The following is a 15,772-nucleotide window of genomic DNA, read 5'->3' as shown; positions in this document are numbered from 1 at the left end:
TTCTGCCTCTCCTGCTGGCCCCTGCTGCTCTATGGGCCTCACTGCCCCACTGTTCCCTTGGGACTCCTCTGACCTGTCCTCCTCCTCCTGGTTTTCTCCCGGGAATCGTCGCCTTATCTGGTCGCAGTGGCGGCGCCAGCATTGCCCCCCATCTGTTAGCACCTCGTACGACACGGGGCCAGTGACCCTGGTGACTGTGGCGGGTACCCATGCAGGGCCTGCCCCAAAATTCTTTGCGTACATTGGGTCCTGGGCCTTGAAGGTCCGGGGGTTCCTGCCTTCCCCCAATACTACCTCATCCTGAGCTCTATCGGGGTGAAGGCAGTCCAATCTGATTGCAAGGCACCGACCCATTATGGTCATTTAGTGGGTCTCCGGCCAGTCGTTGAGCTGGGGGTGCTTTGCTGTGCTAGAAGGAATATGGCAAGGTGGTACCCCCAATCCCCTTGCGTCATGCGGCGAAGGGTGTCCTTGGTGGTCCGCACCATGCGTTCTGCTTGGCCATTGGTGGCAGGGTGGAATGGCGCCGAACGGATGTGGCGGATGGCGTTCTGCATTGTGAAGGTTTGGAATTCTCCTGATGTAAATGCAGTCCCGTTGTCTGAGACGAGAGTGTAAGGGAGCCCGTGGGTTGCAAACAGCCTGCATAGTACCCGGATGGCTGCAGACGTAGAAGTGGACAGTACCAGTGCGACTTGCAGCCATTTGGTGTAGGAGTCCACCACTATGAAGAATGTTTTCCCCTGAGAGGGGCCAGCGAAGTCCACATGCAGGTGTGACCATGGTGCTCGGGCGGACTCCCAGGACTGGACTGGGGCCCTTGGGGGATCTGGGCGGGATTCTTCGCAGGCCTGGCAGTGTTTGACCCAGGCCTCTATCTCTCCGTCGATCCCCGGCCACCACACATAACTCCTGGCAAGGGCCTTCATTCTTACTACCCCTGGGTGTGTCTCGTGTAGGGCTGTGAGGACCCTTTTGTGGAGGGGCTGGGGAACAACGACCCTGCTTCCCCATAACAAACACCCCTTGTGGGCGCGGCAGTTCATGTTTGCGGGTTGTGTAGCCGGCGAATTCTGGCCTGGGGCTGCTGCTGGGCCATCCCCTCCACACCCAGTCCAGGACCCGGGAGATGACCCTATCTTTCTTGGAATGGTGTGCAACTTCTTGTGCCTGAATGGGGCGGTCGGGAAGCAGCTCCAGGCTCATAACCTCTTGTGCAGGTGCTGGGTCGGGCCCTGTTTCCGGTAGTGGTAGCCTGCTGAGGGCGTCCGCATGGCCCATCGCCTTCCCAGGGTGGTAAATCAGTGCATACTGGTAGCTGGCAAGGAAAATTGACCACCTGAGGACGTGAGGAGACAGCACTTGGGGGGGTCTGCTTTTCGGGGGCAAACAAGCCAAACAACGGCTTGTGGTCAGTCACCACGGTGAAGGGCCGCCCGTACAAGAAATCATGGAATTTTTTTACTCCCTTCACGATTGCCAGACCCTCCTTGTCGATTTGCGAGTAGTTCTGCTCGGTTGCGTTGAGTGTCTGGGAAAAGTATGCTACCGGTACCTCTCTTCCATCCGGGAGTTGGTATCCCAGGACAGTGCCATAGGGTGAAGCGTCGCATGCTAGCACCACCGGCAGCCTCTCGTCAAAGTCTGCCAAGACCGAGTTTGAGAAAAGCAAGTCCTTGACTGCCTGGAATGCGGCCTCCTGCCTGGAATGCAGCCCCCCATACCCAAGGGGCCCGCTTGTCCAGGAGTCTGTGTAGGGGCTCCGCTACCACCGCCTTGTGGGGAAGGAAGGAATAGTAAAAGTTCAATAGTCCCAAGAAGGCCTGAAGTTCAGTCTTGTTCTTGGGCGCTGGGGCATCACAAATGGCCCGTACCTTGTCCCCAGTTGGGTGGACCCCTTCTGCGTCCACCATAAATCCCAGAAAGTCCACCTGAGGCACTCCTAGTAGACATTTTTTCCCACTTCACCTTGAGACCCGCTGTCTGGAAACGGTGCAGAATGGTGCGGAGGCGGTCCTCAAACTCCTCTGGTGTGGGCCCAACAATCAACACATCATCGAAGAAGGGGGTGATGCCAGGAATCCCTGGAAGTCCGTGAGCTCCATCGAGTTGCCTTGGTGCGTTGGGCCCCGGGACCTGGGGCTCTTGGATTGGTCATCTGATGCCTGGCGTTGGGTGGGCCGAGCCCGACACACCCGGGCAATGTGTCCCGATTTTCTGCACTGCCTGCACTCTGCATTGCGGAAATGGCAGGTCCTCCTCTCGTGACTTTCTCCACAGCTTGCGCAGTTCCCTCCTTCTCGTCGAGGCAGCTGTGGTATGTGGGCTGCTTGAGTGTGCTGCTATACTCGGTGCACCTCCTCCCTGTTGGATGCTGAGTCGTCAGTGAGGTCTTCGTGGTGGACCCTCGGTTGGGACGGCTGGCTCAGCCGTGCCTCTTGCGTCAACCTCTCGGCAGCTTCCGTTGCCAGGGCCTCCTCCAGAGCGACCTGGAACGTTAGGTTCTTCTTAGCGTAGAGGCGTCGTTGCAGCTTCTCATCCTTCAGGCCACCGACGAGGCGGTCCCGAAGCATGTTCTCCAGCTCTGAGAATTTGCAGAACCGGGCAGCTTGGCAGAGAGAGGTCACAAACCCAGTTATGGTTTCCCCAGGGGCTTGCCGCTTTGCGTAGAAGGCATTTCGACGAGCCACCACTGAGGGCTGTGGCGAAAAGTGCCCCTTCAGCTCTTCCATTATTGTTTTGTATGGAACAGTAGCAACGTCTTCAGGCGCAAGGAGAGCCTGGGCGATTTAAAACATCTCCTCTCCGCAGATGCTGAAGAATATTGCCCTCTTCTTGGCGTCTTCTTCATCGGTGACCCCTTTGGCTTCTAGGAGGAAGGTGAAATGGGAGGCGCACGCTTCCCAGTCTCCAGATGCTGGGTTGAACGGCGAGAAGCTGCTGTTGGTTGCCATTCTGAGTTCCTTGTGTCCCAGAGCTGAAGCCTGGATACACGGTGCGAGGCAGCGGTGCGGCAGGTGGCGGTGCTGCGGTGCTGTATGTGGCAGTCAGCTCAGTGGGATCCCACCTTCGTCGACAGTGAAATATACTCAGAGTTGCAAAGTGATTTCATGCTCTTTATTCAGCTCATAGTGGTGAGGAGGGATGAATGCAAGTCCCCTCCAAGTATCTGCTTTATATACATTATTTACACAATGGGCTGCACATGATTGGCTAATTCCGGAATTCTACTGTGAGCCAATCAGGTTGTGGATTCACTTCTATCTGGAGCATGATTGGGTGGTTCCTGCCAACCGATCATACTGCTGCATTGTTCTAGGACCAATCAGACTGCTGCATTCTGAATCCTATTGTTCTAGGACCAATCAGACTGCTGCCTTTTGGATCCTATTGTTCTAGGACCAATCAGACTGCTGCAGTTTGGATCCTATTCAACTCAGTACATAACAGATAGGCATGGAAAGTCCTGATTTGACTGAAGCTCTGGTCAACGTCGTCATCATTTTGGTCAAGTTTAGAGGCACCTTATTTATTTATCTACTACATTTTGATCTCTTTGAAGAGTTAGATCAGAGACTCCAATTTTTACTGCCCCATAGCAAGTGCAGTCTGCACGGTTAGCATCCATATGAACAATTCCCCGTGGACAGATGAAAACCTTGAGGTTCTAATGCTTAAAAGAAGATGCAGAACCTAGAAGTGCTGCATCGGAACTGAATCCAAATTTGTACTTCTACAAATAAAGTTAAGGTGCTCATAGTGTATTATCAGCTAATCTGATATAGAAAGTGATTGATCGCTATTTCCTTTAGCACAAGCAAAACCCTGTTTCTGCTTCTTCTGGTGAAGATCAGAATGTAGATCAGAAAATCAGAATGAAGAATGAACAAACATTCCCACCTGAGTGGGACCACCAACTCAATGGATATCACTTACCTGGACAGCTGAATTTATTACCACAACAGAGGTCCATGGCAAATATCCATAGGTACAGCTCACACTTTTGGGGAACTCGCAAAATCCTGCCACTTTCCCCACAGAAATAACGATACCCTGTGCAAAAGAGAGGGGAGTAAATTGCCATTATTTCAGATGACCTCTTGTGCAAAGCAAAACCATGAATCTGACGGATGACGTTTCATTTGGAGCATTGGAATAGCGTTTTCAAGTATGAGAGGCAGGCTGATGTCATGCTTTGAGGGTCCAACTAGGACTTGGGAGACCAGCCTTCCACACCCACCTTAGCCACAAAGCTTACTGGGTGACCTTGGGCCAATCACTCACTCTCAGCCTTACCTACCTCACAGGGTTGTTGTGAGGATTGAATAAGGAAGGTAAGAAAGTCACCAGGACCTCCATGGAGGAAAAGGTGAGATATACATGACAGAAAATGAAACTTAATCCCCTGCTCCTCAACAACAGGAGCAGTTCCCTCAGCCTAAGGGCATCACTACTGTTTTCACATGTATTTAATCACAATTACTCATAGCCCCTGGGAACAAATCTTCTTAGAATCATAGAATGATAGAATTGCAGAGTTGGAAGGGGTGAGATATAAAAACACAGGTCCCAGTTGGGACCCTTGAATTTAATTCTGAGCAAACTCGATGAAGCAGCATAAATTTATTTTAGTGATCACAAAAAAAACATATTTGCAAGATGGGTGACCAAAGCAGGCACACCTCATTTCCGAGCGCAAGCCCCTCCTCTGTGTGCAGAGGTCACAGATTTCACGACCGCCTGATTACAATCCTAAAATTCCCCTGTTTGTCAGACTCCCTCACAAGCACTTTTAACCACAAGTTGTTTTTTGCCACAGGTGAAAGCAGGTTTCATGTCTAGGTTCCAAGCAGAAACTTATTGAAGCATGCATGTTCTTCTTGCTAGAGTTCTTAAACCAGAAGATCCTAAAGATACAGCACCCTATAAATAACCCCCAAATACAAATTATGTTAAGAGGCCCCCGGATAAAAAATCCCTAATTGTTGCATCCTTATGGCCTTATGACCTTTACAAAAAGCAATAATTAAAAGCATTATTTATTCTGAAAAAAACCATCTGAAAAAGCAACATTTCTCATGAAGAGACTCGAAGGCTCATCTACTCCAACCTCTGCAATGCAGGAATCTCAGCTAAAGCATCCATGACAGATGACCATCCAACCTCTGCTTATAAACCTCCAAGCAAGGAAAGTGGACAGGCTCCCAGGGGAGATGCAAGCAGTGCAGGAAAGATGGACCTCCAAATGGACCACTCCACGAGATTGTCTCTTGGGAAGAGATAGGAAGTAGGGCTCATGGCATCTGCTTTTGCTGGAGGTCAAGCTGACCCTTGTCTACAAATTGGTAAGCAGTTCAGGTTTTTGTTTCCCTTTTCCCTTCCTGCACCATGTTTCTTTTTTGCTTTTTAAATTGTACATAAGCCACTCTGGGAACCTTTTGACTGAAAAGCAGAGTACAACTGATCAAAACAATTTAAACAATGTTTCTGCTAACAGTTGTCTTCTTGGTGGTTTCTTTCTTTTTGTTAATTCTTACATTTCTTGTTCTTGCTTGTGCTTATAACTTATGAATGATGGGATGAAGTCATTGATTTATGTGGGTGTTTGTGTGGGAAGCATATAATGGCGGCAATGGACATAAAACTACATGAATCACAAAAACAAGCATGTTAAGCTAAATGCATCCAAAAAGGTACAGACCAGGAGAAAAGTGTTGGGATTCGCAGGATACTGGATAAGTCTGCAGGCTTCAACAGGATGATGCAATACTCTGCTGGGTCAGAGTGACTCAGCAGGAGTGTGATTAGTGTAATTGGCTATCACCTGTTTTAAAAAGGAAAGCCTGTTTAACAGGGGTAGTGGTGGTGGTTGTGCTGTAGTGTGGTGGTGCTGTGGTGGAGAGTATTCGTTTGTAAGTACTCTGTATGGACTGTTTCTTTTGTAAATGCCTGTATATAACTCACATTAAAAAGGACTGCACTGAAAAACCTGGAACTCTTAGTGCTTTGCTGAAAACGCCGCGTGGAATACGCGACAAAAAGCACACTGAAAAGATTCTTTCTTGGTAGGTATGGCTACTGCAGTCAAACTGAACAGTCCAATCCAAAGAGGTTGTATCAAACTGCATTACAGCCAAGCTCTTACCCAAAATTCCACTTCCTTTCTATCCAGGCTCTGTGAAGCTGGCAACAGCTTTTGTGAGATGACAGGAAATCTGTTAACTGATATGGAAAGAAAAGAGCAGGAGAAAGGCTGTTCTGCAGGTAAATATTAGGAAGTTCTCCAAGATGAATCAATTACATAGGATGAGTTAAGAGAGAAGAGTTTGGATGCTGAGAGTTGCACGAAATACCTGTTTGTAGCTGGAGCACAGAACAGATTGTCAATATATGAGAAAGGTGATTGTGTGAGTAAATCTTAGGATGATGTGCAAGATAAATAAATGGCTTAGGATGATTTAAGAGAAAGGGGCCTGGAGGGTTCGGATGCTATGCTGACAGTTACCGGATTTGGCACTGCAACCTCCTTGCTCCATCCAAACTTCACTTCCATCTGCCTTAGAGTGCCTTCCCTTTGGCAGAGATCTCAGAGGAAACTGCTGCCATAAGGTTCCTCTACCTGAGCTTTACTCTGGTCTTCATCCTCTTCCATGTTGTTGCAGGTAAGAGGGCACAGGGAGGGAGTAGCTGCTGGAAATGCAGAAGGTCTCAGCTTCAATCCCAGGTATTTCCCCGGCCGGAGACCCTGAGAAACTGCTGTAGGTGGAACAACAGCATGAACTGGCTGCTCCCTAGACTATCTGGCTGCTTAAAAAGGGGTGGTGGAGGAGGAAAGTGTTTAACAATATATTTAATATTGAAATTGAATACATGGCTTTTGCAAAAGCAGAAATGTTCAGCATGCAGAATGAGCAAGAAGGCATGTTCCATGGTGGTCATTTATATTGCTGTGAATTTGGAAAAGTTAGTGTTCAACGCAATTTATTTAGAACAAAAGGCAAAATTGATAGTCAATAATGTGGTGACAGAAGAGTTTAGAATTGAGAAAGGAACACACCAGGGCTGCCCTATTTCCCCACTGCTACAGTGGTACCCCGCAAGACGAATGCCTCGCAAGACGGAAAACCCGCAAGACGAAAGGGTTTTCTGTTTTGGAGGCGCTTCGCAAGACGAATTTCCCTATGGGCTTGCTTCGCAAGAAGAAAGCCCATAGGGAAATCTCCGGGGACCTCTTTTAAATGCTGGTGGTGGGGATCAAAGCCTTTCCCCCCCTCCGGCCTTCAGAAGAGGTCCAGGAAGGCCGGTGGGGCCCGAAAGGCTTTGCTCCCCACCGCCAGCATTTTAAAAGCAGTCCAGGATAGCAGGGAAGCGCTTCCCGCTATCGCGGACGGCTTTTGAAGGCAGGCGGGGGGGAGCAAAGACTTTTGCTCCCCGCCCACCTTCAGAAGAGGTCCTGGACCTCTTCTGAAGGCAGACGGGGGGCAAAAGTCTTTGCTCCCCCCTGCCTGCCTTCCCGGGAGAGTGGAGAAAGGCAGCGTGTTTCTCCGCTGTCCCGGACGGCTTTTGAAGGCAGGCGGGGGGGGGGCAAAGACTTTCGCCGCCCGCCTTAAGAAGAGGTCCAGGACCTCTTCTGAAGGCGGGCGGGGGGCGAAAGTCTTTGCTCCCCCCTGCCTGCCTTCCCGGGAGAGCGGAGAAAGGCAGCATGTTTCTCCGCTGTCCCGGACGGCTTTGGAAGGCAGGCGGTGGGGAGCAAAGACTTTTGCCCCCCGCCCGCCTTCAGAAGAGGTCCAGGACCTCTTCTGAAGGCGGGCGGGGGGCAAAAGTCTTTGTCCCCCCTGCCTGCCTTCCCAGGGGCTTTTACATCGCCCCGGACAGCGGAGAAGTCCTCCGCTGTCCCGGGCGATTTTAAAATGCCGCCCGCCAGCATTTTAAGATCGCCACGGACAGCGGAGAAGTCCTCCGCTGTCCCGGGGTTTTTTAAAATGCTGGGGGTGGGAAGAAAAGCCCTTGTCCCCCCCCAGCCTTCAGAAGAGGACAGAGTGTCCCCGGACCTGGTCTGAAGGCGGTTTCCATAGGAACACATTAATTGATTTTCAATGCATTCCTATGGGAAACCGTGCATCGCAAGACGAAAAACTCGCAAGAAGAAAAAACTTGTGGAACGAATTAATTTCGTCTTGCGAGGCACCACTGTATTTATTTCGGTCCTGGGGGTGCTCTTGAACATGATCAGAGGGGACCGGTTGGTTGAAGGAATCCAGGTCGGAGCCAAACAGTATAAACTTAAGGCTTTTGCAGATGATTTGGTTTTGACACTTCAGGAGCCAGAATCTAGTACGAAAAGGGTGTTAGAATTGATTCAAGAATTTGGTCGGGTGGCAGGATTTAAACTAAACAAGCAGAAAACTAAGGTTTTGGAAAAAAAACTTGACAATTTTGGAAAAAGAAAGGTTTCAGAAGGAGACAGAGTTAAATGTGGTTAAAAAGGTGAAATATCTAGGGGTTAATATGACGGCTAAAAATCTGAATCTATTTAAAGATAATTATGAAAAATGTTGGTCAGAAATCAAAAAGGATTTAGAAATTTGGTCAAAATTGAAGCTTTCCTTGTTGGGTCGAATTGCTGCTATAAAGATGAATGTATTGCCAAAAATGTTGTTTTTGTTTCAGACTTTGCAGATTGTGGACAAGATGGATTGTTTTAAGAGGTGGCAGAGAGATATTTCTAGGTTTGTCTGGCAGGGCAAAAAGCCCAGAATAAAATTTAAAATATTAACTGATTCTAAAGAAAGAGGGGGGTTTGCCCTGCCAGACATGAAACTGTATTATGAATCAGCAGCTTTCTGCTGGTTGAAAGATTGGTTACTTCTGGAAAACACTGACATTTTGGATTTGGAAGGGTTTAATAATGTGTTTGGGTGGCATGCATACCTGTGGTATCACAAGGTAAAAGCTCATAATGCGTTTAAGAACCATATAGTCAGAAAGACACTGTTCGATGTCTGGACAAGATATAAAGATTTGTTAGAAAGTAAGACCCCAAGGTGGTTGTCACCAATGGAAGCCAAGGCTCAGAAAAGACTCAATATGGAGGCCAACTGGCCAAAATATTGGGAGATAGTAGAAAAAGATGGAGACACTTGGAGATTGCAGAGTTTTGAGAAACTAAAGGACAAAGTGCGAGATTGGTTACATTACATTACAAAGTGCGAGATTGGTTACATTAGGGAGACCTATAAGGCGGACAAAAAAATAGGCTTCCAGGTGGAAAAATCGAAACTAGAAACAGAACTGTTAGAACCAAAAACTAAGGTACTTTCAAGAATGTATAACTTGCTGTTAAAATGGAACACTCAGGATGAAACAGTTAAATCAGCAATGGTAAAATGGGCGCAAGACATTGGTTATAATATTATGTTTGCTGACTGGGAACGGTTATGGACCACCGGTGTGAAATTTACGGCATGTAATGCCCTGAAAGAAAATATTATGAAAATGATATACAGGTGGTACATGACCCCAGTCAAGCTTGCAAAAATATACCATTTGCCAGACAATAAGTGTTGGAAGTGTAAAGAAACTGAGGGAACATTCTTTCACCTTTGGTGGACATGCCCAAGGATTAAGGCTTTCTGGGAAATGATCTATAATGAACTCAAAAAGGTATTTAAATATACCTTCCCTAAGAAACCAGAGGCCTTTCCTTTGGGCATTGTGGGCCAAATGGTGTTAAAGAAGGATAGAACTTTCTTTATGTACGCAGTAACAGCAGCAAGGATACTCATCGCAAAATATTGGAAGACACAAGATTTGCCCACCCTGGAAGAATGGCAGATGCAACTGATAGAATACATGGAATTGGCAGAATTGACTGGCAGAATCAGAGACCTGGGAGAAGAGATAGTGGAAGAGGACTGGAAGAAATTTAAGGACTATTTACAGAAACATTGTAAATTGTATGAATGTTAGAATGATGCAGGATACAAAGACAATATGGCATTACTGATATTTTTGAAAGGAGTATGCAAAATTGGCTTATAAGAACAAAGGTGAAATTTGAATAACATTATGTCAAGCTTGAATATTTGACAACAAAGGGAAAAATTGGAGACATAATAGTTGAAACGTATAACTTAAAATAAGTGTTGAGAGAAGGTGAAATATTGCTGAATAAGATTTTGTAAAAGGGAACACAGAAAAGGGAGATGTGGGGGAGTCAAGAAAGAGGGTTATGGAAATAATATTTAAGAAGGTGAACTTTTTCTTGTTTCTATGTCTTTTTTCATGTTTTTTTTCTTTTTCTTTTGATGTGTTTAATGTCTGTATTTTTGGTATTTGTCAAGGAACTGACATCAGAGGCACGGGAGAAGGAGAGGGTCTCTGATTCTGCAGGAGAAGGTCCCAGCGCTAGGGGGAGACTTAGCTAGGAAGAAGGGGAAGGGAAGAAGTGTAACACCAGGGATCCAGGAGAGCAACGGGACGCGGAGGTGCAGGGGATCCAGGACTCTTCGTTGGAAGTTAGTGAGGAGAGCCCAGGCACCCCGCTACCCACGCCCACCCTGCGCAGGAGACTCCCGCGCAGTGAGAGGCGGAGACGCTTGGGCGTCAAACAGCTCTTATGTTGGCAGCGCTTTAAGAAACGCCCACAGACAGATTCTACGAGTGACTAAGGGCAGCCACGCTGAGATGGGCTGTGCAGTCAGAAGGGTTTAACCAGGCAATCTAATGCCCATACGGGGCAGGATTACGCACAAGTAACTCCCAGCCACTACAGCAATCTGTCTGTCACTGAAAGTTGCTCGTGCGCAACAAGCAGAGGGGAAATCATGAGTAAGACCGGAGAAGTCGGAGCCGCGAAAGGGGCGGCTGGAGGCCAATCACTGGAGGAGAGAAACCGCGACTTGGAAGAGCACATAGCCATCCTTACGGCGAGGCTGGACGAACGATGGTCTCTGGATACTCAGGGGAAACCCACCCCCATAGCGAGGAAGGTACCGGGACTGGTGCATAAGTTTGGGGGAAAGCCTCAAGAGTATGGGGCGTTTAGAACAGAAATAGAATATGCCTTGAAGCTGCAGCAAAACGATTTTGAAAATGACGCAGTGAGAGTTGCTTATATTGTGGGGCACTTGCAGGACAGGGCTAGAGAGTGGATTCGGCCGCTTATGGCAACGCAGAATGATGCTATGGAGGATCTACAGAAATTCTTCCAGGCAATGGACGCTATGTTCAGTAGTGATGTGCAACAGAGTGTGACCAAACGGGAACTGCTGAGCTGTAAGCAGGGAGAAGGGTCAGTTAGAGACTATTGGTCACGTTTTGCAATGATCGTGCACCGTCTGGGGTGGTAGCTGGACTCGGAACCCATACAAATGCTATTTGAGGAGGGGTTGTCACCAACGGTCAAAGATGAGCTTTCGTGCGCACCCCGCCCACAGTCTATGGATCAGCTGACCAAAGCAGTCCTTGCGATTGGCGTAAGACAGGAAGTGCGGGCTCAAGAGAGGCGGGAAGGGAGAGAGCAGCGTTGTCATGACTACTGCATTCCTAGAATACCTAGGCAGCCTTCCCCGCTGGCGGAGCCAATGGAAATAGGTGGTGCGCGTGCCCAGGAGGTTTCAAACTCCAGCCAGAGTCGCAAAAAGGAGGGAAAGGATATAAAGACGACCAAGCAATGTTTCCTTTGCCAACGGCCAGGACATTTTGCCAGAGTCTGCCCACAAAGAAAGGCCTGGCAAGGAATGGTGGGGGCCGTGGGGGGCGAGGAGGAGGAACCACAGACCCCAGAGCAGGGAAACGGAAATGCTTGGCTGCCAATCAGCGGGCACAGCAGCCGAGCCAACAACCAATGAAGGTGCCCAAACCAGATTCTCCAAGAGCCACAATTGCCATTGAGGTGGTGCTTGAACTCCCAAATGGGCACCCAGTGAAGGTTCGGGGTATGCTGGACTCAGGAAGCTCATGCAACTTTTTTAGCAGGGACTTTGCATTAGAGCATCAGCTTCACCTGCTACCTTTGGATGCACCTCTGCAAGTCACCACCATTGATGGGAGGGAACTGATTGGGGGGGAAGTCACCCACCAGACCCCACCGATGAGAATGAGAGTGTCTAGGCACTCAGAGACAATCGCCTTCCACGTTGCCTCACTAGCGGGTCCCCCAATAATATTAGGGATGAGCTGGCTAGTGCAACATGATCCGGTGGTGGCGTGGCATCAGAGGACCGTCAGCTTTGGGTCTGACTACTGCCTGCAGCACTGTCTAGGCGGGGAAACGCCGAGGATGAGCGTAGCCAGAGTGGCAAGCACTGCAGTGGAGGGTAAAGGGAAGGTGCCACCACAATATGCTGATCTGAAGGAGGTTTTTAGTGAAAAGGAGGCAGATAGACTGCCACCCCACAGGCCGTTCGATTGCCAGATCAATTTGCTCCCTGGGGCGCAGCTGCCTGTGGGTAAGCTGTATGCCAATGTCAGACAGGGAGATGAAGGAGTTACGGGACTTTATCACCAAGAACCTAAAGAGAGGGTTTATAAGAGAGTCAAAGGCAGTGGGGGGTAGTCCAGTATTTTTGTGGACAAAAAGGACACTGGTAAACCGAGGCTTGTAGTGGACTTCAGGGCAGTAAATTTGGTGTCAGAACCAGTGACTTTCCCTATGCCCAGAATTGACGACATTCTGATGAGAGTGAGGAAGGGAAAGATTTTCACCAAGCTGGACCTTAGGGGGGCTTACAACTTAATCCGGATGAGAGAGGGAGATGAATGGAAGACCACCATGTTCACACCCCTGGGGGCCTTTGAATATCTCATTATGCCTTTCAGATTACATTCAGACTCCGCCTGTTTTCAAGCGTTAATGCATCACGTGTTGGGGTCTCTGCTTTACAAGAACTGTGTAGCATTCCTGGACGACGTCTTGATATATTCAGAAAATGAGGAGCAACATGTGAGAGATGTCAGGGAAGTGCTACAATGATTGCAGAAACACCAGTTGTGGGTCAAGCTAGAGAAATGTCAGTTTCATGCCCGAGAGGTGGAGTTCCTGGGGTACAAGTTATCTGACAAAGGCTTAGCGATGGACCCAAGCAAGGTGCAAGCAGTATTGGAGTGGAAAACCCCAAAGACATGAAAGGATGTGCAGAGGTTCCTAGGCTTCGGCAATTTCTACAGGAAGTTCATCAAAAACTTTGCACACTTGACAGCCCCAATCACGGACTGTCTCAGTAGTAAAAGAAAGTTTGTGTGGACGGAGGAAGCCCAGCGATCCTTTGAAAGATTGAAGAAGGCGTTCGCGTCGGAAGAACAATTACTACATGTGGATTTGGAGAAACCACTGCGACTGAAGACTGATGCATCAGACAGAGCCATAGGGGCGGTTTTGTTGGAGCCAGGACTGAACAAGCAAGAATGGAAACCGTGTGCCTTTTTCTCGAGGAAGCTGAGCAAGTCGGAACAAAACTACACCGTGTACGACCGAGAACTGCTAGCAATTTACGCCGCCTTTCGTCGGTGGCACCATTTGCTGATAGGGGCGCAGCGCAAGATCCAGGTTTGTACAGATCACAAGAACTTGGAATATTGGCGGACAGCACGGGTGCTCAACCAGAGACAGATTTGCTGGGCGCAGGAGTTTTCCAAGTTTTCGTTCGAAATCCAGTATGTGCCAGGAGAGCAAAACGTGAGAGCAGACGCTCTCTTGCGGAAACCAGAGTACTTCGAAGGAGAGGGGCCGCCAGAGACCCGACACGTCATACCTGAGGACAGATGGGTGTGTGTGGGAACTCTAGTGGGCACGAGAGAACTGGCAGGACTCACTAGGGACGATGAATTCGCCTGAACAAAAATCAGGGAACTCCAAAATGGGAGAGGAGCACCAGAGGGGTTCGAAGAGAAGGAAGGGGTGTTGTACTACAGGGGGGCGATGTACGTACCGGGGGAGGCCCTAAGAAGAAGGGTACTCAAACAACTACATGACACCCCCACAGCGGGGCACTTTGGGCAACACAAAACCATGATGCTGGTGACCCGACAATTTTGGTGGCCACGGGTGAGGGAAGATGTACGCGAATATGTAAGAGGGTGTGACCGCTGCCAGAGGGCCAAGGGGGAATGCACGGTACCAGCGGGTTTACTGGAACCCTTACCCACACCAAACAAACCCTGGGAGGTGGTGTCAATTGATTTCATGACGGATTTGCCCAAATCAAGGGGAAAAACAGCAGTGATGGTAGTAGTTGACTTGCTAACCAAAATGTGCCATTTCATCGCCTGTTCACATGCGGTGACGGCGGAAGAAATGGCACGGTTGTTTGTAGAACACATTTTCAGGCTGCATGGCGCCCCCTTGAGGGTTCTCTCAGACCGCGGAAAACAATTTACTTCCCGGTTCTGGAGGAAGCTCATGAGCCTATTGCAAGTCGAGGTCAGCTTCTCGACAGCGAGACACCCAGAAACCAATGGGCAAGCGGAAAGGGCAGACAGCATACTCCAGCAATACTTACGCTGCTACGTAAGCGAAAGGCAGAATGATTGAGTAGAGAAAATAGCGTTAGCGGAATTTGCGTACAATAACGCTGAACATGTGTCCACAGGAATGAGTCCATTTTTGGCCAACTATGGGTGTCATCCCAGGGCATTCCCAGGTAATGAGGAACAGAGCTGGAGTGTGCCTGCAGCTGAACAGTTTGTGGAAGAAATAGAAGCATTACATCAACAGCTCAAGATGAACCTAGAGAGGGCCAAAGCCAATTACAAGAAGCAAGCAGATAAACACCAAAGGGAAGGGGAAACCATAAGGGTGGGGGATCGAGTGTGGCTGTCCACTCAAGGGTTACCCTTTAAGGGAGGGTGCAAGAAGTTGCAGCCTAGACGGCTGGAGCCATTTGAAGTCATACAACAGATAAACCCCGTGGCATTCAAGCTCAGGTTGCCCGACAACATGAAAATACATCCCGTGTTCCACAGGTCCTTACTCTCACCACACAGAGAGGGGCGGGAATTCGAGGGGCAGGAGGTAGAAGTCATGCCACAACCACAGGTAGAAGAAAGGGAACACCAAAGTTCGGCCGCAGAGATAGTTGACTCAAGGTGGCGGGGTCGGCAAGTGGAATACTTGGTGGCGTTGGAAGGAGAGCCCTGGTCGGAAAACACGTGGGTGCCAGCAGAGGCAGTTGGCGACGAGCATATGGTGGAAGTGTTCCACCGACGGTTCCCGGACAAGCCCAAGCCCTTAGAGAGATTCTGGGAGGAACAATTCGGTACCACAGAGGAGGAAGAGATTTTGGAAGGGTTTTCAGAATCCGAAGAAGAATCGGATTGGGAAGGTCATTCCATGGGTGGGAACCTTAGCAGGTGGGAAGAAGTTTTCACACCCACAGATGAGGAGGACAGCTCATTCCGGGGTTTCCTTGGCTCTCCGACCAGAGAAGAGGCTACAATAGAGCCCACAGGTCGGAGGGGGAGTGAAGGGGGCCCTGGGAGGGAGGTGGATGTCAGGGAACTGACATCAGAGGCACGGGAGAAGGAGAGGGTCTCTGATTCTGCAGGAGAAGGTCCCAGCGCTAGGGGGAGACTTAGCTAGGAAGAAGGGGAAGGGAAGAAGTGTAACACCAGGGATCCAGGAGAGCAACGGGACGCGGAGGTGCAGGGGCTCCAGGACTCTTCGTTGGAAGTTAGTGAGGAGAGCCCAGGTACCCCGCTACCCACGCCCACCCTGCGCAGGAGACTCCCGCGCAGTGAGAGGCGGAGACGCTTGGGCGTCAAACAGCTCTTA

General features: G+C 49.3%; 1 protein-coding gene across 1 annotated transcript in view; it reads left to right on the top strand.

Annotated features, from left to right (window-relative positions):
• The first annotated feature begins 5,065 nt into the window (after positions 1-5,065).
• LOC310702746 (uncharacterized protein) overlaps positions 5,066-15,772 on the top strand; it is a 55,541-nt gene continuing 44,834 nt past the window's right edge. Inside the window, exons 1-3 of the mRNA XM_083494822.1 lie at positions 5,066-5,345; positions 6,173-6,264; positions 6,582-6,662. Coding sequence (XP_083350948.1) covers positions 6,204-6,264; positions 6,582-6,662 — 142 coding nt within the window. The 5' untranslated portion in view covers positions 5,066-5,345; positions 6,173-6,203. The remainder of the gene's footprint in view (positions 5,346-6,172; positions 6,265-6,581; positions 6,663-15,772) is intronic.

Source organism: Podarcis liolepis (assembly GCF_965112155.1).
Source record: "Podarcis liolepis genome assembly, chromosome: 3".
In the NCBI taxonomy this organism is placed as follows: Eukaryota; Metazoa; Chordata; class Lepidosauria; order Squamata; family Lacertidae; genus Podarcis; species Podarcis liolepis.
Note: the sequence above shows the minus strand (reverse complement) of the source record. Positions and strands in the feature narration are given on the sequence as shown.